At 41.5% G+C, this 27,624-nt stretch overlaps 1 protein-coding gene across 18 annotated transcripts in view; it reads left to right on the top strand.

The window, feature by feature from the left end:
• Positions 1-27,624, top strand: part of LOC143040681 (SWI/SNF-related matrix-associated actin-dependent regulator of chromatin subfamily E member 1-like) — a 61,646-nt gene that overhangs the window by 9,946 nt on the left and 24,076 nt on the right. For 6 of the 18 annotated variants that reach the window (XM_076211961.1, XM_076211967.1, XM_076211965.1 and 3 more), the window contains 5 exons: positions 3,101-3,160; positions 9,316-9,455; positions 11,720-11,794; positions 12,613-12,744; positions 22,140-22,215. In XM_076211961.1, coding sequence (XP_076068076.1) covers positions 3,101-3,160; positions 9,316-9,455; positions 11,720-11,794; positions 12,613-12,744; positions 22,140-22,215 — 483 coding nt within the window. The remainder of the gene's footprint in view (positions 1-3,100; positions 3,161-9,315; positions 9,456-11,719; positions 11,795-12,612; positions 12,745-22,139; positions 22,216-27,624) is intronic. The other 12 variants (XM_076211968.1, XM_076211966.1, XM_076211959.1 and 9 more) reach the window with 7 other exon arrangements.

Genomic DNA, 27,624 nt, shown 5'->3' with positions numbered 1-27,624 from the left:
TCATGCAGTGTAGAATATGAACCAGCTGCTCATTTGCTGTGGCTGAGCACTTTTTTTTTTATAAAATAGAATATTTAGTTCATATTGAAGATACATAAATGGGAGTGTCTTGTAAAGTTGTGCAGATTTATGTAAGTTGTAGTTATTCTTGTGAGCATAGTCATTAATAAGTTTGCCAAGTAGGCTGTAGGCTGGCATATTTTTCATTCCTAGAAAGAGTTCAGATGATGTTATGCAATCCGTGACTATTCATTCTTCTGTTAGACTCTTGATCCTTTGTATTTTAGTTTAAATTTTTTGTATGGTTATATACAAGTCCTAAATCTCTTACCAAATACTAGCAAGTCCTACATTACTTTGTTGTGTATATTCTGCTGCCCTACATTTGTCAGAGAGTCATAGTCAGCTACAGTTCTTTGGTATTTGATATTCAAAATACAACAGTGTTCAACAATTTACACTGTAGCATTGCTGAGTATTAAGTATGTAATGTTGAGACTGTTGGTTTGATTTTCGTTGTGACTTGCATTGAGGATTGAAAGTTGCAGTATAAAAGAACTTATTTTGTCAATTGTGGTGACTAGAGGATCAGTTTGAAATGCCTCGTAATGTATTTGTAATGTCAATTTTGGTTCCTTGCTTAAAAAAAAAAAAAAAAAAAAAATGTTCAGTGAAGTGCAACTTTTTTTCTTGACGTGATCAACTAGATCAGGGGTGGGCAACCCTTGGCACACGTGCCAAAACTGGCACGCTAACTACGTTTTTCTGGCACACAAAAACCCAGAGCTTGCTTAAAAAAATACTAATAAATCTCTAACTTCTTTTGTATGACCATTGGTAACCACATGCTTTGCTGCACCCAGGGAGGTGAAGGGAGGGGTCCATTTTCATATGTGGCCTATGAATTTGCAATGTTGGCATGTGAGAAAATTTTGTATCATAAATTTGGCTGATTTTAGCACCCACATTTAAAAAGGTTGCCCGCCCAAGGACTTTTGCTGACCTATGGTGTTGTAGGTTTCTAGTTGGTGAAACTCCAGGCATCTGTTGTCCTCATTCATGCTAAATATAGCTTCGCAGCTTAATGATAGAATCAAGTGTCAGTTTGCTCATAGATTTTTGGACATGGAACTCTTTAAGAGAGAAGTTTGAAAGTTGTATTTTGAAGTGAGGTTTAGAAACATGTTACTTGGGATTGGAGCTTTTCAGAGGAATACAATAGGGCTAGGAATGAACTGGCTAGCAGCAGCAAAAAAAAAATAAAAAAAAATAGAGATGACAGTAAAGTGGAAAGGACAGTTTTAAAGTAGATTTGGAAACCTACTGGTTGCAGGAATTTCTGACATTGGAAGAAATTGCCTTATAACATCCAGAAAGAAATAGACAAGATGGTCCTAAGAACAAAGATAAATAGGTTTTGGATCTGCTGAAAGGGAGGTTTTCCTTAGCAGAATAAAATTGCTTGGCAGCATCTTTAGTAATATGTAAATATGGGAGACTTCATCAAGTGAATAGATTTTTCATTTAATCAAGATGCTGACATCGGCATCCTCGCGTACCCACTTGCTCCTCATGACGCCTACGTAGGTGTCATTGTATCGAAGGGGTTAATATTGGAGGTAGCAGCAAATGTGAAAAGATAAATAAAATGACCAAAAGAGGCTTCTCTAGAAAGGAAACTAGAATATTTCAATTTGTCCAGTCTTCCAGCATATAACAAAAGTTAAAATTTGTCCAAAAGAACATTGCTTTTAGAAGCCATACTGATGGTGAGAGAGGTTATAGGTAGAGGGATTTTTCATAATGTTCTTAGGAAGGGTTTATTAAGAAATTGTTATATAATCAAGAAATTAAAGTGAGGATGTTTGAGGGGCAAGTGGTCGCAGTTCTCTGGAATAAATTGGAGTTAATGCAATGCATTTTTTTGAAGAATGCTTGGAGGTACTTCATTTAGACAGTAAGCCTTCTTAGTATTAGTCAATGCCAGCACAGAAATATTTTTTTTTTTAATGTTTATAGAAGGCATGATTAAGTTCAGACAGCAGTTGGCTGGAATAATCCTGGAATCATCTATCACCAAGAATAATATACACACTAAAACAGAAAAACGCTTGATTTGTTGAAACAATATTTATACCATGATAAAATGCTGATGTTCAGAAGATAGGTGCAGTATTGACATCCAAGAAGATGTACCGAATTCAGTAAACATGAAATGGTAAACAGTAGACAGATGCTAAGGACAAGCATTTTAATTTTTTCTTCATCATTTCATGAAAGTTGGGTGATGCCATTTAAGACAGCGATGGGTTGATGTGGCTTGAAAATGTGCTTTAGAAATTGAATAGAATATGAAAAGGTGTGTGGTTAATCAATTTTAGACAGGCACTGTAAACATTAAATTTGTCGTCATTGGGTCGCTTAATTTAGCTGGTGAATACCCAAGTTGATCCATTTGAGAGCAGTGTCGTATACACTTGCTGCTGCTGCTGCCATATAGTTTTGTTCAGCTTAGGGTCCGTGTTGTTTATTTTACCTGATCTTTTCTTTCTGATATGAAACGTAGCTACGATTTAGTAGTATTCCTATTCAGTTCCTTAGTCTTTTGATTGCTTACCTTCACACTTGCATTGTCCAGCACTCGTCTTGCATGGCAAGCACCAATAGAACTCATGCTATGTATACAATATGTTAGGGTTGAAAAGGGGGACAGGAGTCTTTAAGTTGGTTGTAGAGTATGTACAGCTAAACAAGGATATTTCCTTGCTGAGCTCAACTTTTCTCTGATAGCTTAACTCATCATTTAGTGCCAGGAATGCTCCAAAAACAGGTGATTAATGATGCTCTGATACATTGATACATAATCTTGTAGATCCAATACCTCTGTCCTCTTTCTGTACGAGTACCAACAGTTTCCTCTCTGGTGATATATCTATATTTATCTGATAGATAGGATTTTCTGCCCATATAGAAATGAGATATATGTATATATTTAATTGGTAGCCAAGAAGGACTCTTCTGATTTGTTTTAGTAGTGGTGTTGGATATGTAAATTTAAATGGTGTTATAGTTATGCCCACCTTCTTACCCCTCCCTCAAGCCACTACCACCTCCACATCCTCCTCCTCTTCAAGTAATGGAGGCTCAGGAAGCTCCAAAGGTAAAAAGAAAAGAAAAGAAAAAAGAATAGAACAGAAATAGTGGACCCATCTCCCCTCATGCCTTTTTTTTTTTTTTTCTTTTTTTTTTCTTTTTTTTTTTTTTTTTTATTTTTTTTTTCTTCTGACTAATCCAGTCCTGAGATAATGTGATACTGGTCTTCGAGCTTTATCTGTGTACCATCGTGTATGCTGCCACTCCCTGACTTTAGAACTGTGTTTTCTTTTTTCTTTTACTTCTTCCTATACAAGAATGTCTTGAACGAAGTAGAGATGTTTCTTTGCTGGAATCGGACTTGTGTTTTTCCTATTTCTTTCAAACCAGTTGATTCTACATGCATTAGATTGTTTCTATGTTTGTTATAATTTTTTTTTTTATATATATATATATATTTATTTATTTTTTTCCATTGAAATTGGCTCGAGCATGGTGAATGTTTTTTTGCAGTTGTGTTATTGCCAATAACCCCTTCCGTACCAGGTGGCATTTTTCTATTTACATTGGCCGTCGCCAAGTGATTTTGTCACTGTGCCATCCCCTTTAGTAGTATAAGGGTTAAGTTCTACCCCTCCCATACTGAGTGGCACTTTTATTTATATTCTGGCTGTTTTATTCATTGCTGTGACACCCCACAGGTAGTGAAGGGTTTATGCATTCTGTGTTGTGTGTAAAGGAAAAGAGCATTTAGTATGCATAGTGCTTCTGTTTATGTTTCTGTGTATATTTGATTATTTAATAAGTTTTCTTCAATACATTGAATTTTAAATGCTAATGCATGGTTTTTCTGTGTTAAAGGAGAGCAAAATGCATGGTGAGGTTCTTAATCATGTTTCAGGTGGTTCTTAGTCCTTTTTGAAATGTAGAGCAAGCGTAGTAAAGAGGTTTCTACTTCCCAATGTAATGATGGATGAAGTGGAGACTTTATGAACATTGTCCTATGAAAGTTTTGTTGCAAATACATGCCTAATGCTGACTTGTGCTCTGGCGTATATGCATATATTTGTATGCAGTGTGCACATGCAGTCAAAATAATGACACTTGAAACATAATGCACATGCATGCATATGTGCATACACACACACACATATCATTGTTACCTTGAAGTTTCGTTAAGTGGAATACCCACAGACCCACCAAAACTGGCAGTGATTCTTGAGCTTTCCCACTTTGGGAAAAAAAGTTTGGACTGTTGTCGTGTTGACGTATGTGAGACAGAATGAGTGGAAGGGTGGTGAGGTAAACACCAAAAACTGTTGGAGTTTTAATTCTGATGTTTTGCCCTAGAAGGACTTCTTCACACTCTGAAGAAGTCCTTCTAGGATAAAACTTCAGTATTAAAACCGGTTTTTGGCATTTACCTCACCATCCTTCCACTCACACTGTTGTCATGTGTTGGTTTCGAGTAGGACCGTTTTTGTGTCACTGACTCGAAGTAGTAAGAAGGGTGGAGAAGTTGCTGGTTGCCAGCTCTCAAATTGTGGAATAGTGTAAGAAATAGTTGAAAGAGATTTCTTGGGCCCATTCAACTCTGTCAGATCCACAGATTGAGGTGAGGGGGTTGATGGGTTTTGAAAATAGGCAGTGCTGCTCACCATCTTGCTAGACCATCACAAGCAAGTAACTGTTGTTGGTCCTTAGAAATGGAGAAAGCCTTGTGCATATATATATAACTGATTAATTGTTGCCTTGAATTTCACTAAATGGAAAACGTGCAGCTCCATTGTCAGTTTTGTCATTCAGTCAGTCTGTTGTTTGTGGTCTCTTACATGAGACCCACAGCTGTGGTCACTTTGCAGGACCATAGGTCAGTGTTTTATTAATGTGGTACTGTTTCTGTGAAGAGGGATTAAGATAGGACGGTTTGGTAAGGTATGCAGTAGGAGAAAGTTGAAGGTAAATGTGGGTAAAAGGTGATAAGATGTACAAGGGGAGAGGGTGGCAGCAAGTCGGAAGTAAGTCTTAAAGGAGAGAGGCTGGAGGAGGTGGATAGTTTAAGTATTATGGTTGGATGTGGTAGGAAAAGGAGGAGTTGGGGTGGAGGTAAATTGTAGATTGAGAAAATCAAGTATGTCTTAGGGTGATTGAAAAGTGTCATGAAATAGGTATCTGGGAGTGGATTCAAAGAGAATATGAAGGGGTGATCGTGTTTATGGCATTGTATGGGGTGGAGAGTTAAAATTTAAGAGAGGCAGAAAGAAGAAATTTAAATGTGTTTTTGGGAGGGGGTATCTGAGAAGTATGTCAGGAGTTACAAGGTTGGATATAATAAGAAATGTGTAGAGCAGGGGTGGACAGGGAGTTAGCAGATGGGGTGATGAAAGAGCATTGGGATAGTTTGGGCACGTGGAAAGAAAGTGGAAGGCAGAGGTGGATATTGTGAACTGGAGGGGAAGACCGAGGATGAATGGGGTAAAAGACTGAGCAAGAGGGGAATGTCTGTTGAGCAGGGAAAGGAGAAGGCAAGAGATAGGGGTGAGTAGAGAATGGTTGTTTATTGATGTTTTGATGCAACCTGAAGAGATTTCTCCCCATCCTCTGTTTTCTTCATGATGGAATGAGGGAGGGAGGGTTGCCTTGTTAGTGAAGTGGCCCTGGTGTGGAGGTGTTGATTTGTTGCATTGCTTCTGGCCTGGGCAGGGAACAGGGATGACTTCATCCATGAGGAACTAAGATGAGAGGGAAAAGAGGATGTTGGGTGGGAGTGGGTGTGTACCTTGACCGGCTACCTCCCTTATAAGGGGGGAAGATGCCCCCGATAGATAGATAGATATATAGGTAGTTTTTGTGTCGCTAGATAAAAGTGGTAAGGTAAGGGGAGAAGTCATTGGTTCAGTTCTCCAAGTGTGAAAAAGTGAAAGAAATAAAGTTGGAAGTTGATAGAGATCTTGGGGCCCAGTCTGGAGACCTCAGTGTCTGCCCCGCAGGGCTGCACCTCATGATGAAGGTGTAAGGATTGACAAGTTTTGTTAATGGGCAGCATTGCTGTTTATCATGTAGGTACCTATTAGTATAGTGCTAGGGGCACAATCACTGTCTTACAGTCTTATTTTGGTGTTTGTCCAAAAGTACCTATTTTCTCATTCACCACAACTCCTCCATCCCCCAGTCCTCTCAGTTATCAGCCTCCCATATACCTTACCAACTAAACTTATCAGACTGGTCCCACGAAAAAGTACAACATTCATGATGTCGGCAAACCTTGATCTAGCCATTCCCATTCTCTTGCCTCGTGTCCACATTTTGCACTCACATTCTAGCGATTGCAACCATATTTCTCAAGTGCATATAAGCAGACCTTCTGCTTCCCTTGTATATCAAGTGTCTGCTCCATACGTTGGGTACATTCACTACTTCATACTAGCTTACCTTGACATTCAAATACCTATTTCTTATAATACTTTTCTTTCTGTCTAGACATCTACTTGCCTTCTATAATTCACCTCATCTGCTTCTCCATTACAACTCCCCAGTTACTCCAGTCACTATACACACATTTCAACTTCCCAACATTATACATCTCATCACCTTGCTTATGAACATGTTTAGTCTCGACTTCTCAAACTAGTCTCCAGCTGCAGCGTTCTCCTCAGAATCAACCATATATATATGTGCAATGTCATCCACAAACGATAACTGTCACCTTTCATGTTCTTCCCCCCTCACCCGCCAACATGTTGTACATACCTTAACACCCCATCCTATTACAACTATAATCATGTATGGACCAAAAACCTTTTTTCTGCATAGAAATCAGATGGTGGTGTCGAAACTCACACCCACATCATAAGCAAAACTCCTTTCCATCACATCACCAAAGGGACAAAAGGTCACCTTGTCCATGCCACACTGCACAAGTCCAAAGTACAGCAAGGCATAGCTCTCCCATAACCCTACTGGAGCTGGCTTACCCCAACCACTTCACTATATGTCTGCTCCATTCCTCATTACTCAAAATAAGATATGGAGTGGACAAGAACGTAACTTAAGGCTGTCATCCCTTCATCACTAACGATGAGTACCTGGATGTGGTGGTCCTGGAAGATGGTGAGTGAAGCTTCTTGCTTTCAAAGCCCATCAACCCCCATCACCTTCATTAGGTGGTGCTAACTTGGTCTCTAGACTGGGCACAAGATCTCTATCAATTTCATTATAATTCTTGTGCCTTTTCACACATGCATACATACATACATACATATACCAAAAGCTTTTCTCCCCTTACAAAGTAGGTAGCCAAAAAACAAAGGGATAAAAACCACTCCCTCATTCCATCCCCACAGACTCCACTCCCATCCCCCCCCCCCTCTTATCTTGGCTCTGCCTGGATGACAGGTCATCCCCGCATCTTACCCAATGCCCTGGGTCAGAAGCAGTGTCACACATAGAGAGCTAATAACCAGTGATTGCTGCCCTTCTACCATCTTCATCCAGTGACAGAGAAACAGTGTTACACCAGTACAGTACTACCTCTCATTAACGGACTAAAAGGGGGTAACGGTGTCCGTTGATGTGAATAATCCGTTGATTTGGAGTGGTTTTTGGGTGGCATAGTGATTGCATGCACTAAACAACAGCACCAAAAACACAGCTAATTAACGTCCATTAATGAGAGGTAGTACTGTACAACAAAGACAACAATCCAAATTTTTTCCCTAGGGGGATCTGCGGGTCCCATATCTTTCCTGTTTGACAAATGTTCTGTATGCATCCAAAACCGTCTTCACCCTATCCATCTTTCTCATTCTTGGTACTCACAATATTTTTCCATCCACATATACTTCCCACACTACTAATCTTTCCAAATTGATTCCATATGCCCAAAAATAGTTGCATCATATGGATTAATCTTGTTCAAAAGCTCCCTATCCACTCTTGTTCTCTACCTTGGCATATTTCTCATCATCTATTCTTTATCATCATTGGCTACCCCCCCCCTCCCTTGTAAGGGGGAAAAAGTCCTTGATATATTGATATATGTACATACGTTTCTCACAATTTATCTCTGAAACATTTGCTCTCTTCCCATCCGCCTTCCATTTGTTCTTGTTCTTAGTTGCATACAACTTTCCATTTGTATTCGTCCCCAAGAACCAGTTGTTCACAACACCTTCCATTCCACCCAAATAGGTGCTCATTTATTTCCATTACTTGGTGAGCCACTTCCATATTCATTCCTCCACCACAATATGTAACATTAGATACTTTAAAACTCCCCACTTCTCTATATCAAGAGTTTTCATTGTTCTAAACATCTTGCCTTCTTTTTCCCACTCCCAAATGTCTTCCCTAGCCCCCATTCTCAGAAATTTCACAATGGCTGGTACTGAAATGTCTGTTGTGTATTTACAAGTTTGTTAAAGTTTTGGTGTCATTTCAACCCCTAAACCTGGGCAGAGTAGATATCATCCTGGTCATCTTTCTGGAAAATTCTCGTTTCCTTCCTCGTGTATTGACATCATCCCCCCTCCCTCATTAAATTGAAGTAAAAAAAAATTCTTGTTAATCTTTCTGCTTGGTGTTGTATGCTTTTGAAAGTCAAGGTAGCTGTGTGAGGTAAACAGCTGGAATAGTTTTTAGGTTGTAGTGGCCAAATGCTCAAATGTGTTAGTTGTAGCTAGCACTGATTTGGTGGCCAGAGCAATCAATTCTCCTTAGGACAGTAATCAATGGAATTAAAACAAGAACTGTTTGCATGAAAACACAAATCATGATCCAAGACTCCTTTGTGTATGTTTTGGTGATGTAGCCCTACAACATGGGTGGTCAACAAATAGTTCAGACATTTGGCCAGATGAAATGCTTTGTTGGGACGTGGGTAGGCTGGTGATCTATTGTTCCTGTCTGTCTTTCATTGCCACATGACACCTAGGGATAATATTGTGGAAGAGGTCTTTAAGGCAGAAAGTTTTAAAGGTTTATTTTTGGGCCCCATAATGAGCAGTTTCACCTGGACTTGGGGGTTAAGCATGTCTTAAGTTACATTGAAGTTGTATGCTGTTGCTTGATCAATAATTGAAGAAAGAATTGTATTAATAGAAGCATGTTTGTGTAATAAAGGTTTAAGTTATGTGTTTTATCATTAATGAAATATTGAGTCATATTTTGAGTACATTGAATTTGTAAGAATATAATTTCTAATATTTGATGCAATACAATCAGATCGCCTTGCCCGCACTCCTGGGTCGTCCTCGAAGGCTGTGGGTGAATCTAACGTGCCCAGCCCCTTCACTCCAGCCCATCACAGCAATCCAGCTTTTAATCCACAGAAAATGGGTGTCACCAAGGGAGGTGTAAGTTTGGTACAGTAGGAATCTTCGGTTGCTTTGTATTCTTTTGTTCCCCATTTTGTTTAATTTATGAACTAGATGAATGGTATTATTTCTGTTTATTTCTTTTCATTGTTCATTAATGAAAGTAGTTTCTGATATTTTCTATACATTTACAGGGCATTCTTGAGTTGAATTGTATTGTTTTTAGTTTATTGTTGTATATTTCATTTACATATACATACCAGTGGTCTAAGTCAAAGCATGCCCTGACCTCACAGGAGGAAAATTCAAAAAGGGGATCCCAGTTCTTTCACTCTTGCCTTGTATGTAAATATAATCATAAACAGCTTTAAAATGACCAAGTACAGTCATTGCAACTGAGTCTCTTATCACAATAAGTTATCATTTTTGCTTCATAACTATAACTTCTTGTGGGTTTGTATATTTTGCCTGCATAGTAGGACTGGATGATCATCCTACACTTGGGGGCTGATTCCAGGTTTGGTTGTGGTAGGTGGATTTGGTTATTTGAAAGCTGTAAATGACCCAGGGCAATGGGTGAGATGCAGGGATGACCTGTCATCCAGGAGGAGCCAAGAAAAGATGGAGGGAGGAGTGGTGAGTGGGAGTGGAGTGCATGGGGGTTGTGTGAATCAGATTTTTGTGGTAAGGCAGATATGTGAGAAAGATTTAGGTAAAGGCAAGGATGTTATTTTAGGCCTTTATGGATTTGGAAAAGGTTTATGACGATTAGAGAGGTGGGCGCAATGGGAGGTATTTCAGATATATGGGATAAGAAAGCTGTTAAAAGCAGTCAAGACTTTTTACGAGAGTAGTAGAGGCTGTATTAGAATTAGTAAAGAGTGAGTGGTTTCAGGTAAAGGTGGGACTTTACCAGGGAAGTGTTCTGTTGCTTTGGCTGTTCAATTTATACATGGTTAGGGTGATGCAAGAGTAATGGGCTGAGGAATTGAAGGTGGTTAGAAAAAAATGAAGGAAAGTAGGAGATAAGCCAGTTGTTGTTTGCTGATGCCACCGCTTGTGGAAGGATCAGAGAAGGGCTTAAGGAAGTTAGTGATGGAGTTTGGGAAGGTGTGTAAAAGAAGGTAGTTGAAGATGAATGTGGGTTAAAGTAAGGTAATGAGATGTACAAGGGAAGAGGATGGCAGCAAATTGGAAGCGAGTATTAACCACTTCAGTACGGGACTTAAATCTCGCGGGCAGCAGCCAATGCCAGCCGTATGACGTAACGTAATAATATTCGCATCATAAAATATAGTCACCGCTTATATCGATCGTTCTCTCTTTCACCCGCGAATTTTGAAAACCACAGAGAATGGGATTCAGGGCACATTTGGGAGAATGTAAAAACACAGGGGCGACTACAATAAATATAATCAAGACGCCGATAGGGTAGCGTCTCGAATCCACTTGCTCCTCATGACACCTACGTGTGCGGCACCGTATGGAAGGGGTTAAGGGAGAGAGACTGGAGGAAGTAGATGGCTTTACATACTTGGGTGTAAATGTGGCAAGAAAGGGAGGTGTGGGAATGGAGGTAGAATGTAGATTGAGAGAAGCAAGTAAATGCTTTGGGGGATTAAAAAGTGTAATGGGAAATAGACATTTGGGAATGGATCTTAAGATTGTATGAAAGGGCGGTGGTGCTGACAACACTGTATGGGGCAGAAACATGGAACATAAGAGAGGAAGGGAGAGTTTAAATGTGTTCAAAATGAAATGCCCAAGAAGTATGATAGGGGTCCTGGATGGAGTGAGAAACGAGGAGGTGAGGAGGAGAGCAGGGGTGGGAAAGGAGTTGGGAGATAGGGTTGATGAAAGAGTATTGGGATGGTTTGCACACATGGAAAACATCATTCACACACACTCCCTCACTCCTACCCACTCCCTTCCATGCATTGCAGCATCATCCATACACAACTATTCTCCATTCACTCCTATCTTTTATCTTCTCTCTTCAACAGACATTCCCCTCTTTCCCAATGTCCCTTTTCCCCATCATAGACATACATATACCAAGGGCTTTTTCCCCCATACAGGGGATGTAACTAAAGTCCAATCCCACCCATTTCATTCCCACCCACTCCACTCCCGTTCACCACCCTCCCTCTCTCCCTCTTTTCTTGGCTCCTCCTGGATGTGTGTGTGTGTGTGTATATATATATAAATATATAGGTTTGTGTACATATGCACACGCATACATATTAGTAAAGTTGATAGCATATAAGCTCCCTAGGTTTGCTAGTGATATATGTAATTTTCTTACCCCACAGGGTGATGGTCGAATTCCGAAACCCCCCAAAGCTCCTGACAAGCCCCTCATGCCCTACATGAGGTATTCTCGTAAGGTAATGTCTTGCTAGCCATATGTGCTTGCATTTGTTGTTTTATTTTATTTCAGGGACTTGAGTTTTAGTCAGAGAGTTTGAACACCATTTGTGGCTTTATTAATGGAGGTCTTCACTTGAAGTTAATGTACTTAATATTGCTGTATATACTTGATTATTGGCTAAGAATGTATGTTGAGAAAGTAGTGGAAGTATATAGAAGTTTGATTCATTAGCATAGAAAAATAGAAGTTTTATGATTCTCCTTTTGAGTATGACATGCTAATATTAAAATATAATACACTTTAACTCTTAGACTTTTTTCAAAATAAGTGCAGTGCTGCTATTCCGTTAAAAAGAGAAACAGTAGATTTTTTCTTAATTAATAAGAAGTACAATGCGCATGATGTGATTTTGGAATTATCAGATTTTGTCTTCTGGTTGTAAGAGCTTTGCTCACGCCTTTTTCTATGATTCATTTTATGAATACCCCCCCGAAGTCAACCAACAGATGAACTTTTTTTTTTTATTTTTTTTTTTTTAGAAAGATATGATAGTGAAGATAACATATTTCTATGGAGTTTTATGCACATCCTATCTTGTTAAGAAGAGCAAAATGATTGAAGTTATGAACCTTAAATGGTATACATGTTTAAAGATGCACTTGAAGAGCTGTAATAGTCGGAGAGCAACTTGATATCAAAAGAAAGGCTTATGATCCTGTATATACAGTAGCTTTTGAACATTGGCGAGTAAGACTTTGTACAGGTTTTGGTTTTTGGCCGTATAGGCTCATTACTGCAAGTCCACAATTTGCTGTAATACCTTCCACATTCAAGGTCTGGGATCAAGTGAAGGCCGCCAATCCTGACCTCAAGCTATGGGAGATTGGCAAGATCATCGGATCCATGTGGAGGGACCTACCTGAAGCTGACAGGCAGGATTTTGTTGATGAATATGAGTCGGAGAAGGTAAGATATCAGCTTAGCACAGTGTGCTGCACTTGTAAGCAAGAGTATTTATTATGGTTAAAGGGGCAGTCTTGTAGTTTATCAGGTGGTCTCTTCCATGGAGATGTCGGAACTTGTAAGAATTTACTAACTAATCCATTTATCACTCGGAGCGAAATGTATTCTTTATGATTTCCTCATTATTTCCCATTATGTGAATGAAAGAACTTACATGTAGACAACGCCCATAGAGCTACAGATGGAGGTTGTTGTGTTTCTGTAAACATCTCAACATGCGTAGTACACAGTACATAGTATCTGCTAGACAACCCATGTCCATGGTCGTACTACATGAGACCACCCACCAGCACATAGTAAACAGACCCTAGAATTATTATTTGACATAGCACAGGTACAATCCTACCACCCCCATCCTGTCACATGAATACAAATATATTTATTTGTACTTAGGGTGTATGGTGGAAAGAGCTTTGAATACATGTGGTGTGTCAGTAGAACAGGAAAGACTGTACAAGAGATGTGAAGATTTGGAGGAGGATAGTGAGTGGATGAAACAGGGTAGGGAGGCTGCTGCATGGTAAAATGGTGGAGACATACACTCAGGACACCATCCAGTATTAAAATGGTCCCATTAGGATAGGCCTGGTCACAAATGCAAATTGTCTCGGATCTGACCACGACACAGAAGTCACAGAACACCTTATACTACAATGTCCCACACTAACAATACCTAGACAACAACACCGTATTTATTTCCAGTGATGTGTGGACCTGCTTGAGGGGCTGTTGCTAGTTACGTAAAGACGGCTTGTCCTCTGCAATAGTGACCAGGGAAAACAGATTTATATATATATATACATATATACAGTATATATTGAATTAATCTGTTGCCCCAGGTCTCTATTAGAGAACAAGCAGTCTTTAGGAAACTGGCAGTAGCCCGAGAGCAGGTCCACAAGTACATACATACATACATATACCAAAGGCCTTTTCCCCCTTACATGGGGGGTAGCCAAAAAGAAAAAGGCATAGAAATCACTCCCACCCATTTCATTTCTCATATATTCCACTGCCCTCCACCCTCCTCCCTCCCTCCTATCTTGGCACCTCCTGGATGACTGGTCATCCCTGCATCCTGTCCATTGCCCTGGGTCAGAAGCAGTGTCGCAAGACACAGCACATCCACAGCAAGGCCGCTTAAAAAATTCGGTCACCCCCCCTCTCCGTCCCCTCATGCAGGAAAGGAGAAGATGGGGAGAAATCCCTTCGGGCTGCGTCAAATTTTTTCTCATATATACTTCCTCACCCCCCATCCCCCACCCACTCCCCCTCATGCATCACAGTGTGTGTGTGTGTGTGTGTGTGTGTGTGTGTGTGTGTGTGTGTGTGTGTGTGTGTGTGTGTATAAAATTGACACAGCTCAAAGAGATTTCTCCCAGTCTTCTCCATTTCCACATGAGTGTACAGAGAGAGGGGGTTGCCGATTTAATGAAGCGTCCTTGCTGTAGATATGCTGTGTCCTGCAACACTGCTTCTTACCCAGGGTAGTGGGTGAGATGCAGGGATGATCTGTCATCCAGGAAGAACCAAGATAAGAGGGATGGAGGGAGGTGGATGGGAGTGGAGTATGTGGGGATGGAATGGATGGGAGTGGATTTTATGCCTTTGTTTTTTGGGCTACCTCCCTTTTAAGGGGGAAAAAAAGCCTTTGGTATATGCATGTATGTATACACACATACACACACTCATTCACAAAGCACCTGGGCTGGATGGGTGTCATTCAGAGTGTCTGAAAAAGGGAGGTACAGCTATAGTGGACTTGGTAGTACATACATATACCAAGGCTTTTTCCCCCTTCCAAGGGAGGTAGCCACAAAAGGAAAGGCATAAAAACACTCCCACCCATTTCATCCCTAAATACACTCCACACCCCTCCCACCCTTCCTCTCATCTGAGCACCTCCTGGATGACGGGTCATCCCTGAACCCTGCCCACCGCCCTGGGTCAGAAGCAGTGTCGCAAGACACAGTACATCCACAGCAAGGCCGCTTCATTTAATCGGCGACCCCCCCTCTCCGTCCCCCTTTGCATATAAGGAGAGGACGGGGAGAAATCCCTTCGGGCTGCGTCAAAATTTACTCACACACACTACCCCACCCCCCACCCCCCCGCCTATTCCTCCTCATGTCGTCACAACATCATCCATATACCACCATTCTCCACTCACCTCTGTCTTCCGTCCTCTCCCTTCCTTCCTCAACAGACATTCCCCTCTTCCCCAAAGCCCCCTTCACCCCATCCATCCACCTCATCCTAGGACGTCCCCTCATATTCACTCCCTCCACATCTGCCTTCCATACCTCTTTTACTAGTCTTTCGTCACTCATTCTTTCCATGTGTCCAAACCATCCTAATATTCTTTCATCAACCCTCTCTCCCAAATCCTTTTTCACCCCTGTTCTCCTCCTCACCTCCTCATTTCTCACTCTATCTAGCCTAGTAACCCCCACCATACTTCTCAAACACCTCATCTCAAACACATTCAAACTCCTTCTCTCTTCTTCTCTTATGTTCCACGTTTCTGCCCCATACAGTGCTGTTGGCACAATCACTCCTTCATACAGTCTCCTCTTTGCATCCATTCCCAAATGTCTATTTCTCATTACACTCTTTAAACCACCAAGGCATTTACTCGCTTCTCTCAATCTACATTCTACCTCCACCTTCACTCCACCTTTTCCTGCTACACTTGCACCCAAGTATCTAAAACTATCCACTTCCTCCAGTCGCTCTCCCTTAATGTTCACTTCCAGTCTACTGCCACTTTCACCCCTTGTACATCTCATCACCTTACTTTTACCCACATTTATCTTTAGCTTTCTTCTATCACATACTCTCCCAAACTCTGCCACCAGCTTCCTCAATCCCTCCTCTGACCCTGCCACAAGCGCAGTGTCGTCCGCAAACAACAGCTGGCTCACCTCCCACTTTTCTCCATTTTCTTTAACCATCTCCAATCCCTGACTCACTACCCTAGCATTCACCTCTCGCACCACCCCATCCATGTATAAGTTGAACAGCCAGGGCGACATAACGCATCCTTGACGAAGTCCCACCTTTACTTCAAACCACTCACTCTCTCCATTTCCAATCCTAACACATGCTCTACTACTCACATAAAAACTCTTGACAGCTCCCAAAAGCTTTCCTCCTATCCCATAAATCTGCATAACCTCCCACAGTGCCTTTCTGTCTACCCTATCATAAGCCTTTTCCAGATCCATAAAAGCCCAAAAAACATCCTTCCCCTTTCCTATAGCTTTCTCACATATCTGTCTTACCACAAAGATCTGATCTACACAACCTCTACCCGTCCTAAATCCACACTTGGTAGTGAGGTTGTTTAATGTATGTCTAAGAGAGAGGAGAGGACAGGAGGAGTGTGTGTAAAATTCTGGTTATCAAAAGAAAAGGGGACGAATTAGAAGCTCCTTGGGAGAGTGATCCAAGTGTCACAGGCCACCAGACACTGATTTTGTGCTTAACCCCTTCCATACGGTGCCGCACACGTAGGCGTCATGGGGAGCGAGTGTATTCGCGAGGCTGCCATATCGGCGTCTTGATTATATTTATTGTAGTCGCCCCTCCATAATGACATTCTTTCTAATTCTTTTGTAATCGCATTTTCTATAGTTATCAAAATTCACGGGTGAAGAGAGAACGATCGATGTAAGCGGTGACTATATTTTATGATGCGAGTATTATTACGACACGTCGTACGGCTGGCATTGGCTGCTGCCACCAAGATCTAAGTCCATGACGCCTACGTGTGCGGCACCGTATGGAAGGGGTTAACCAGCCAATCTGGGCTTCCTGCACCACCTGATGGGAGTTGGAGTTGTCTCCTTCGAACTTGGTAACTCAGAGGGAGACGAATCCAACTCCAGGAAGTCCAGGTCAGGTGGTTGGGCATGAAATTAGTATCTGGCAGTACATGGCACTTGGATCAATGTAATGTAGTAGTTGTGGAGGGATCAGCTTGTTGAATGTAGTTGGAAAGGCTTATAGTGTTTTAATTGAGAGGATTAGGAGAAAAAGGGAGTAATTGGTGAGGAGCAGTGTGGGTTTTGGGAAGGTAGAGGATGTGTGGATCAAATTTTTGTGGTAAGGCAGATTTGTGAGGTTTTGGCAAGAGGTAAGGATGATTTTTGGGGCTTAATGGATTTGGAGATGGCTTATGACAGGGTAGATTGGAAGGCACTATGGGAGCTATTGCATATATACATACATTTACCAAAGGCTTTTTCCCCCTTACACGGGGGGTAGCCAAAAAAAAAAAAGGCATAGAAATCACCCCCACCCATTTCATTTCTCATATATTCCATTCCCCTCCACCCTTTTCCCTCCCTCCTATCTTGGCACCTCCTGGATGACGGGTCATCCCTGCATCCTGTCCACTGCCCTGGGTCATATATGGATTGGGGAAAAGCTGTTAAGGACAGTTAATAATTTTTATGATAGTAGTAGAACCTGTACAAGGGGAGAGGATGTCAGCAATTTGAAAATGAATCATAAAGGAGAGGCTGGAAGAAGTGGATAGCTTTAGGTACTAAGGGTCACATGTGTCAGGAAAGGGAGGAGTGGAGGTAGAGGTAAATTGTAGATTGAGAGAAGCAAGTAATTGGCTTGGGGATTAAAAACTGTTATGAGGAATAGACATTTGGGAATGGATGCTGAGAGATTGTATGAAGGGGTGATTGTGCCAATAGCACCATATGGGATAGAGACATGGAACATAAGAGAGGAAGAGTTTAAATGTGTTTGAGATGAAATGTCTGAGAATTATGGTAGGGGTTACAAGGTTGGGTAGAGTGAGAAATAAGGAGGTGAGGAGGAGAGCTGGGGTGGAAAAGGAGATGGGAGATAGGGTTGGTGAGTATTGAGATGGTTTTGACACATGGAAGAACAAGTGAAGAAGGATTAGTAAAAGAAGTATGGAAGGCAGAGGTGGATAGAGTGAACATGATGGGTCGACCAAGGATATGTATAGATGGATGGGGTGAAAGGGGCATTGGGAAAGAGGGTGATGTCTGTTGAGAAAGAAAGGGAGAAGGCAGAAGATAGGGGTGAGTGGAGAATGACTGTGTAAGATGTGATACTGTGATGAATGGTAGGGGATAGGGGGTTAGGGAGTGATTATGTTTGAATGATATTTTGACGCAGCCTTAAGGGAGAGGAGGGGGTTGCCGATTAAATAAAGCTGCCTTGCTGTGAATGTGGTGTGTCTTGCTGTATAGTTTTTGACCAAAGGTAATGGATGAGATGCAAAGATGACCCATCATCCATGAGGAGCCAAGATGAGAGGGAGGGAAAGGTAATGGATGGGACTGGAATTATGCCTTTTGACTTTGGCTACCTCCCTTGTAAGGGGGAAAGAGCCCTTGGTATGTGTATTTAGTAGAACTTGTTATAATTTGGAAATGGAGAGGTTTAAGGTAAAGGTGGTGCTGCATCAGGGTCTTGTCATGTCACCATGGCTGTTTAGATGTATAAGGATGGTAAATGGACGGGTAATGGATGGGTTTGGGCATGGTTGGAGATAGTAAGAGAAGTGGGAAGTGAGCCAGTTGTAATTTGCAGATGATGCTGCACTTGTGGCAGGGTCAGAGGGATTAAGGCAGTGATGAAATTTGGGAAGATTCGTGATGGAAGATAGTTGAAGGTAAATGTGGGTAAAACTAAAGTGATAAGATGTACTGTACAAGAAGAGAGAATGGCAGAGAGCTGGAAGTAAGTCTTAAGGAAACAGGTTGAAAGAATGGACAACTGTCAGTATTTGGGTCACATATGACAGGAAATGGAGGAGTGGGGTGGAGGTAATTTGTAGATTGAGAGAAGCAAATGTCTTGGAATGAAAAATGTCACAAGAAATAGACATCTGGGAATTGATGCAAAGATGAAATTATATGAGAGGGTTAATCATACCTATGACACTGTATGGGGCAGAGATTTGGAATTTAAGAGAGGCAGGAAGGAAAAGTTTAAACATTTTAGAGATGAAGTGTCTGAGAAGTATGGTAGAGTTTACAAGGTTGGATAGAGTGAGAAATTAGGTGAAGAGGACAATAGGGGTGGAAAGGGAGCTGGCAGATAGGGCTTATGAAAAATCATTAGGGTGGAATGGACACATAGAAAGAATGAGTGAAGAGAAAACAAAACTGGTATGGAAAGCAGAGGTGGGTGGCTTTGACTTGGGGATGAGATGGATGGGATGAATATGGCTGTGTATAAAAGGGGAATGCCTGTTGAGCCAGGTTAAGGAGAGGGCAGGAGATAGGTGTGAGTGAGGAATGTTTGACAGTTGATGATAAACTGATGAGGCCTGAAGGGATATCTCCTCATCTTCTGTGTTTAATGTTGAGGAGATGGGGAGGGAGGGTAGCCATGTAAATGAATCGGTGGGGATAAACCAGCTATGGATGTCAGGCCCAGGTGTGGATGTGCTGTGCCCTGCTAACAGAGATGGCCCTTCATCCACATAGAGCTAAGATTTGATTTGATGTTATTATTATTATTGTGAGGGAAGAAGCCTCTTGGTTTATTGATCAGTTAGAATATATAAAACACACACACACATACATTAGTAAACGGTGCTAAAACTAGACAAGATTTTAAGAACAAACTGGGTGCAGAAAGATACAAAAGTGGGTCACTATGGGCATAGCTCCCTTCCCATAGAATACAACTAGGTAAATACATACACTAAAGGCTTTTTTCCCCCTTACACGAGAGGTAGCCAAAAAACAAAGGCCAAAAAAAAAAAATCCCCATTCCATCCACATACATACGTACATATACCAAAGGCTTTTTCCCCCTTACATGGGGGGGTAGCCAAAAAGAAAGAGGCATAGAAACCTCTCCCACCCACCTCACTTCCCACATACTCCACTCCCCTCCACCCCCCTCCCTCCCATCTTGGCACCCCACACATACACACACATATTCATACATAAAATCATATACATACATGAAATGGCCTTTTCTTCCTACAAGGAAAGGTGGCCAAGTTAAGGCATACCTTTATCCTATACCCAAAACCCACCCATCCATCCAAAACCCATTGATTACACCTGGTGGATGAAGGTCTCGTCCCAGTGCTCTGCCACACAAACATATGCAGCAGTAATCATTTGAGTTGCTCCTAAAGGAGCACACCTATGTTAATAGAACTGTGGGTGTCTTTTTACACTCATTAGACTCCTTAATATCCTCATCCTCCTTGGTATGTATGTATGTATGTATATATATGTATATATATATATATATATATATATATATTATATATATATATATATATATATATATATATATACATATACATATATATATACATATATATATATAAGGTTATTGTAAATTTTGCTACTCTACCATGAAGATGTCTTAAATAGATGAAAGTGCTTGGTGCCTTATAACTTTTCATATATGAGTGTGTGAGTATATGTATTCACTGAGCAGTTTTGTTTTTATAATGGCTATTTGTATAGAATTGTTAGTTGTCAAATTTCTAGGTTATTTGTACTGTATCTTAGATATATCTACCTCCCCTCCCCCTTGCTCTCCCCCCCCTTGCTCTCCCCCCCTCTCACCCCAATTCTCTAATGCCCTGCTCTTTTCTATATTCCTCTCTCTCTCTCTCTCTCTCTCTCTCTCTCTCTCTCTCTCTCTCTCTCTCTCTCTCTCTTTCTCTCTCTCTCTCTTTCTCTCTCTCTCTCTCTCCCTCCCTCCCTCTCCCCCTTTGCTCTCCCCCTCTCTCCCTCCCTTTCTCCCCTCTCTCTGCTCTCTCCTCCCCTTGTTCTCACTTTCTATTCTCCCCCTTTCCTCCCTCCCTCCCTCCCTCCCTATCCCATGTTCCCCACTTTACTTCTCTCCCACCTCCCCTTAGTTTCTGTCTCCCTCCCTCCCCTCCCAGTTTCTTTATTTGCACTAAAGTGAATTTATATATCAGTGTTGATGTACTATTGCATACACCTAAATCTAACCCTTGGTATATCTTTTGATAACATGTTTGATTGTTGAGTATTTTTTTTTTATAAATATGTTTTCCCCCCTCTCTCTATGTCTCTCCCTCCCTCCCCTCTCTTTCCTCTCCCTCCCTTCCCAATCCCTCCTCTTCTCCCCTCTCTTTCCTCTCCCTCCCTTCCCAATCCCTCCTCTTCTCCCCTCTCTATCCCCCTCCTATTCTCCCCTCTCTATCTCCCTCCTCTTCTTCCCTCCTCTTCTTCCCTCCTCTTCCTCCCTCCTCTTCCTCCCTCCTCTTCCTCCCTCCTCTTCTTCCCTCCTCTTCTTCCCTCCTCTTCTTCCCTCCTCTTCTTCCCTCCTCTTCTTCCCTCCTCATCTTCCCTCCTCTTCTTCCCTCCTCTTCTTCCCTCTCTCTCTCTCTCTCTCTCTCTCTCTCTCTCTCTCTCTCTCTCTCTCTCTCTCTCTCTCTCTCTCTCTCTTCCTGTCACTATCTCCCTCTCTTCCTCTCACTATCTCACTCTCTTCCTCTCTCTCTCTCTCTCTCTCTCTCTCTCTCTCTCTCTCTCTCTCTCTCTCTCTCTCTCTCTCTCTCTCTCTCTCTCTCTCTCTCTCTCTCTCTCTCTCTCTCTCTCTCTCTCTCAATTTTTCCTTCTCTCTCCCTACCTATCTCTCTCAATGCAACTATTTGTGGATGATAATCCACATATTTCAGATATATATATCATGGATTAGGTTTAGGTGTTCATAATTATTGTACCAGTATATGGTAACAGTCCCAGTTTTCTAGGTTTAATGGGGCTGTTGATGTTATTTGTTTCTCTGCATTTATTATGATTATATTTTCTGCATGAAGAGTAGTTTGCAGGTGGTGGGAATGTGTGTAGAGTATATTATTTGCTCATATTTACCCTGGCCTTAATGTGGAATGACCCTCATCTTGGCTCGTGTTAGTTTATTGGTTCATGGATTTGTTTCAGAAGCCACCCTCCCCCCTGTAATTTTTCTCCTTAATTTTCATTATGTGTGTTGCCGGCTGTTAGTAGCCACTTTAGTTCAGTGTAGTTTGTCGTCTCTTTTGCCCAAACTTTTTGTCGTGGGTGATCGATTCATGTAAATTGCCTGTGCTGTCTTCATCATGTTGCTTTACAGCTTATTTATGATTTTTCAACTGTTTGTTTGTGAAGTCCACAAAAAAAAAAAAAAAAAAGATAAAGGAAACAAATTATCTTAACTCAAAATTTTTATGTAGAGAGATTTTCAAAAGATTTTTGGGTCAAGTAAAAGAAAGAGAAGATAAGATATGAAGTCGGCAAATAAAGATGGAGTTTAGAAATAACCTGCGTGGCTGGTAGCTGACACCCTCTGATTTGCAGGCCGATTACAATAAGGCCCTTGAGGTCTATCACAACTCCCCTGCCTACCAACAGTACTTGGCGGCAAAGTCCAAAGGTAAGCCGACATTAGCCAGAGCTGGGAAGGCTTTGGTGGTCAGGCGGTGAAAAGTCCAACCAACAGGACTCCACTTGTAGTTGATACTTTACTTACCTGCACCCTAGTTTATGTTTGTGTCTTTTACTGTATGTCTACTTCTTCATGGAACGGGATGTTCCTCCCGCTCCCAGTGGCTTCACACAAGCATTGCAATATTATATATGTGCTATGAGAATGTTTACTATTGCTTATAGTTTGCTAACCACCCAGTGTGTCACTGGTCTGTTTTTGTGTTGTGGTGTCCAGTAATAACTCTGCATGTGTACCGGTCTTAATATTTTGGGCTAGCATGCTTTGTTTGTCGTTTGTCATATTTTGGTTTAACCCATTTTGTCTTGATTCTATTATTGTAGATGGTGATTGGTCTAAACCTTATTCTGTTGCATGTTCCTCTTGGATAACAACTTTTTATTTATTTATTTTTTTTTTTTTCATTGACATGGTGTACCAGCTGTTTTCTGGACCACAAGGGTAGCAAAGTGGAAAGTACAAAAGAAACTTGTCTTGTTACTTAGAGGCATTTGTGATTGACTGCATTTGTTGGGCAGAAGGATGGATGAGGGACCAACACTATATACCTACAAGAGGTGGTCCATATGAGGACATTGGAGAGATTTTGGCACTTTTAGTCATAAAATTGAGCCCAAAATCTCTTGTCACATAGAAAGTACCACATTGATAAAACACAACCCTGGTACAGCCCCACCTTGCCAAACCATTCACCCTCCATTCCAGCTACCTTTACACAAGCTGTACTACTCATGTAAAAACTTTGGACAAACCCTCACCAAGTTTTCCCCTATTCCACATAACCATAACACATCCCATAGGACTTCACTGTCATCTCAAGTCATACACCTTTAGAGCCATAAAAGCTCAAAAGACAGCCTTACCCCCCTTTGTCAAAAACTCGCATATCTGCCATTGTATGTAAGTGGGTTTTTCCTTTCCTGAACCCACATTGCTCATTCCCTGGTAGTCCTTTCATTCCTCTTCAAATCCGCTTTTGACCCAGTGGCTCAGAAAATGGAATGGAGTCTTTCTCTCAAAAATCATGAGTGACTTTGCTCACTCTTGACAATTATGAATCAAAGAACTAATCTATAGTAATCTAAATGGCCAAACCCTTTCATTGAATCAGAAATCCAAAATCTTGTGTTTCGCTCACTATACATGGGACATCAAGGACCTGACAGTGACAACAAGAAAATAAAGGTAACAAAATGAGACTGATGGGTACACAGTTCTGTGCAAGAGCCTTCAACCCTACACATCCATCTCGTTACATTACACAAGTACAAAAAAGCTGGGAGAAAAATAGGGCTGATATGGTTTAGGCATAGGACAAGAATGAGGAAAGATTAGCAGAGTGTGGAAAGCATTGTGGAAGGGGTGAGAGGAAGACTTGAGAATGAAATGGATGAATAGAATGAAAGGGGGAGATTGATGCATGTGGAATGTCTGCTGAGTAGGAAAGATGAGAGTGAAAGAAGAGTGGATAAAGAAATTACACACCAGAAAGTACGTGAAAGTATGTTCTTGGACTGTCTGTAGTTGTTGGGCCCTTCTATGGGAGCACTGTCTTGCTGCATTGCATGTGAGTTCAGCAGAGTGACTAGAGATACCATGGTGTGCTAAGATGAGAGGGTCAACAAATGGATTTTGGATAAGTGTGGGATGGGTATGTGCCTTGATATACCTCTCATTCTTAAAGGGGTAAAGACTATTTTGTATGTCTGTGTACACAGTGTGTAAAATTTCAGAGATTCATATTTCAAAGATCCAAATTTTCTGAGATCTGGACAAAGACTTTACTAGTTAAAGCAGGTAAGCTAGAAAAGTTAAAATAAAACAATGAAAAAAATATTGATAAATAGATAAGAGCACATTAGCCTGACCTATTCTTAAAGATAATCATTGCTGATGATGATCACTCAGCATATGGCTCAGCAGTCATGACTTAGTAATGGTGATGTGATTGTGTCACATTGTAGTGCAAATATCCATTATTACTATAATTAGTCTTGTCCTCTTAGGAGTTAGTGTTGCCAGATTAAAGAACGGCATTTTTTTATGTATTGCTAAGCAATACTTAAAAGGGTACAAGTTTCATTTTAAATGCTTCAGTAAAGCCTAGAATAGGATAATACAATCTTTGAAATTTGCATTTACTTGTTATAGGTGGTTATAAGTGCATTGAGGGATTAGGGAGAAATGTCAATCTAGTGGTATAGGGAGACCTTAATGCTAGGATAGGAAATGAACCAATAGATGGAGTGGTTGTGAAATGAGGAGTTCCAGGAAAAAATTGTAGTAGAGAGTTGGTGCACATGTGTCTAGAGAATTGATCTTAGCAGATACAGTGTATAGGAAGAAAGTGAAGCATAAGTATGCATGGGAGAGGGTGGTGGATGGAAGGGTGGTAGATAGAGCATTAATGGACTGTATAGTGGTAACCAGGAGTATAGTAGGAAGAGTGAAGGATATATATGATGTAAGGGGAGAGAGTGGGATATTTGATAATTTCTTTGGTGGAAGGTAAATTGAGAGTGGATGGTAAATGGAGAATCATATGAGAGGTACGAAGAGAAGAGAAGAGAAATAAAGCATAAGATAAAGGAGGCAAAGAGTATGACAGAAAACTTTGAAAGTAATAAAAAGATGTTTTGGAAAAAAAATTAAGAGGTGAATCAAGTAGGGAAGGTGCAGATGGAGAAATGATAATGGAAGAGAAGCCAGTAAGAGGAAGATGGGCAGACTAATTTAGGGGGTTGCTAAATGTGAAGGAGGATAGGGAGGGAAAGGTAGTTGCAGTGAGAAGCATTAAGAAAATGACAGTGAGTGAGGAAAATGGAGGAGAAATAAGGAAAGATGAGGTGAAGGCAGTTGTTAATATGATGAGAGCAGGTAAGGCACCTGGGTTGGATAGGTGTCATGCAGAATGTCTTAAAAAAAGGAGGTACAGTGATGGTGGACTGGTTGGTGAGGTTATTTAGTGTTTGTGAGGGTAGAGTGCTGGAGGAGTGCCTGTATAGTTCCACTTTACAAGGGAAAAGGGGACAAGTCAGAGTGTAGTAATTTTAGAGGGATCAGTTTAAGTGTAGTTGGGAAGGCTTATGGGAGGGTCTTGATTGAGAGGATTAAGAGAGGAACAGAGGGAGTAATTGGTGAGAAACGGTGTAGGTTTAGGACAGGTAGGGGTTGTGTAGATCAGATTTTTGTGGTAAGACAGATATGTGAGGAAACTTAGGAAAAGGTAAGGATGATTTTTGGGCCTTTTTTTGGAAAAGGCTAATGACAGAGTAGACAGGAGGTATTGCAGATGTATGGGATAGGAGGAAAACTTAAGAGCAGTCAAGGATTTTTACAAGAGTAGTAGAGCTTGTATTAGAGTCAGAAATGGAGAGTGACTGGTTTGAAGTAAAGGTGGGACTTTGCCAGGGATGTGTTAAGTTTCCTTGGCTGTTCAATTTATACATGGATGGGGTGGTGCAAGAGGTAAATGCAAGGGTAATGGGTCGGGGATTGGAGATGGTTAAAGAAAATGGAGAAAAGTGAGAAATAAGCCAGTTGTTGTTTGCTGATGACACTGCACTTGTAGTAGTATTGGAGGAAGGATTAAGAAAGTTAGTGACAGAGTTAGGGAAGGTGTGCAAAAGAAGGAAGTTAAAGATTAATGTGGATTAAAGTTTGGTGATGAGGAAATGGCAGTAGACTGGAAGGTATTAAGGGAGAGAGAATGGAGAAAGTGGATAGTTTTAGATTCTTGGGTGCGAATGTGGTGGGAAAGGGAGGAGTTGAGATGGAGGTAGAATGTAGATTGAGAGAAGAAAGTAAATCCCCTGGGGGACTTAAAAGTCTAACGAGAAATAGGCATTTGGGAATGGATGCTAAGAGGAGATTGTATGAAGGAGTGATTGTGCCGACAGCACTGTATGGGGCAGAAACATGGAACTTAAGAGAGGAGTTTGAATGTGTTGAGATGAGGTGCCTGAGAAGTATGATAGGGGTTACAAGGCTGGATAGAGTGAGAAAGGTGGAGGTAAGGAGAATGGGGTGGAAAGGAGTTGATGAAAGAGTATTGGGATGGTTTGGACACATGGAAAGAATGAGTGAAGAAAGATTAGTAAAAAAGATGTTGTTGTTGTTGTTGTCGTTCCCTAGACTGTCTGTCCGAGCAGTCCCGTCTCCCCAAGGAATGCCACAGCCGAAACTGGGTTTTCCCACAAATCCTTTATAGAGTGTATGCTGTGTTGTTTGCATGCATGATTGTGTATAATGCAGTCTTCCATTATGTGTTGTATGGTATGGGGTGAAGTGTTACATCCTGGGCAGCTGTTCACAATGCGGTCATCCAGCCTCTTCTGGTAGCTTAGAAGTGCTGGGTGGTGGCCACAACACAGTCTGGCCAGGTGGACTCTGTCCTTTCGTGGGAGAGAGGATTCAGAAGGGTGGATATCAGGGGGTCTGGCATGCAGCAGTGTGTTGTCTTTCAGTGTGTTAATGGAGCGGTGAGTGATATGATTATGAATATGTTTCCGGAGGCTGGTATTTGGTGGTTGTGGAGGAAGAGAAGAGAGTATCTGTGTGTGATACAGGTCTTTGGGTGTTGTTTTAATGTTTCTTGGTGTGTGTGGGTGTTCTGCTATGTAGTGTAGCAGGTGTGATGTGTTTGTGGTGGCTGCAGCAAGTGTTTGTGTGCCTCTCATGTCGAGGTGGTCCTTTACTTTGAGGACTTTTGTTTCATGGTGTAAATGGTCTGTAGGTGTTGTATTTGTGCAGCCTGTAATTGTTTTTTGGGCTTGTATGATTTGAAGGGTGTTGTGGTGTGTCTCAGTAAGAGGAAGATGGGCAGACTAATTTAGATGTGGAAGGCAGAGGTAGGAGTGAACATGAGGGGCGACCAAGGATGGGATGGATGGATGGATGGGGTAAAAGGGGCATTGGGAAAGAGGGGAATGTCTGTTGAGGAAGGACTGGAGAGGACAGAAGATATGGGTGAATGGAGAATGGTTGTATATGGATGATTCTGTGATGCATGAAGGGGAGTGGGTGTGGGATTGGGGATGAGGAAGTATGTGTGAAAATTAAATTGACGCAGCCTGAAGGGATTTCTTCCCGTCTCCTTTTCAGCATGAGGGGACGGAGGGGGGGTCGCCAATTTAATGAAGCGGCCTTGCTGTGGATGTGCTGTGTCTTGTGACACTGCTTCTGACCCAGGGCAGTGGGCAAGATACAGGGATGACCCGTCATCCAAGAGGTGCCAAGATAAGAGTGAGAGACAGGGGTGGAGTGTGTGGGAATGGAGTTGGTGGAGTGGATGTTATGCCTTTGTGTTTTGGCTACCTCCCTTGTAAGGGGGAAAGA

This window comes from Oratosquilla oratoria, chromosome 29, assembly GCF_046742065.1.
Source record: "Oratosquilla oratoria isolate Oo_2021 chromosome 29, ASM4674206v1, whole genome shotgun sequence".
In the NCBI taxonomy this organism is placed as follows: Eukaryota; Metazoa; Arthropoda; class Malacostraca; order Stomatopoda; family Squillidae; genus Oratosquilla; species Oratosquilla oratoria.
Note: the sequence above shows the minus strand (reverse complement) of the source record. Positions and strands in the feature narration are given on the sequence as shown.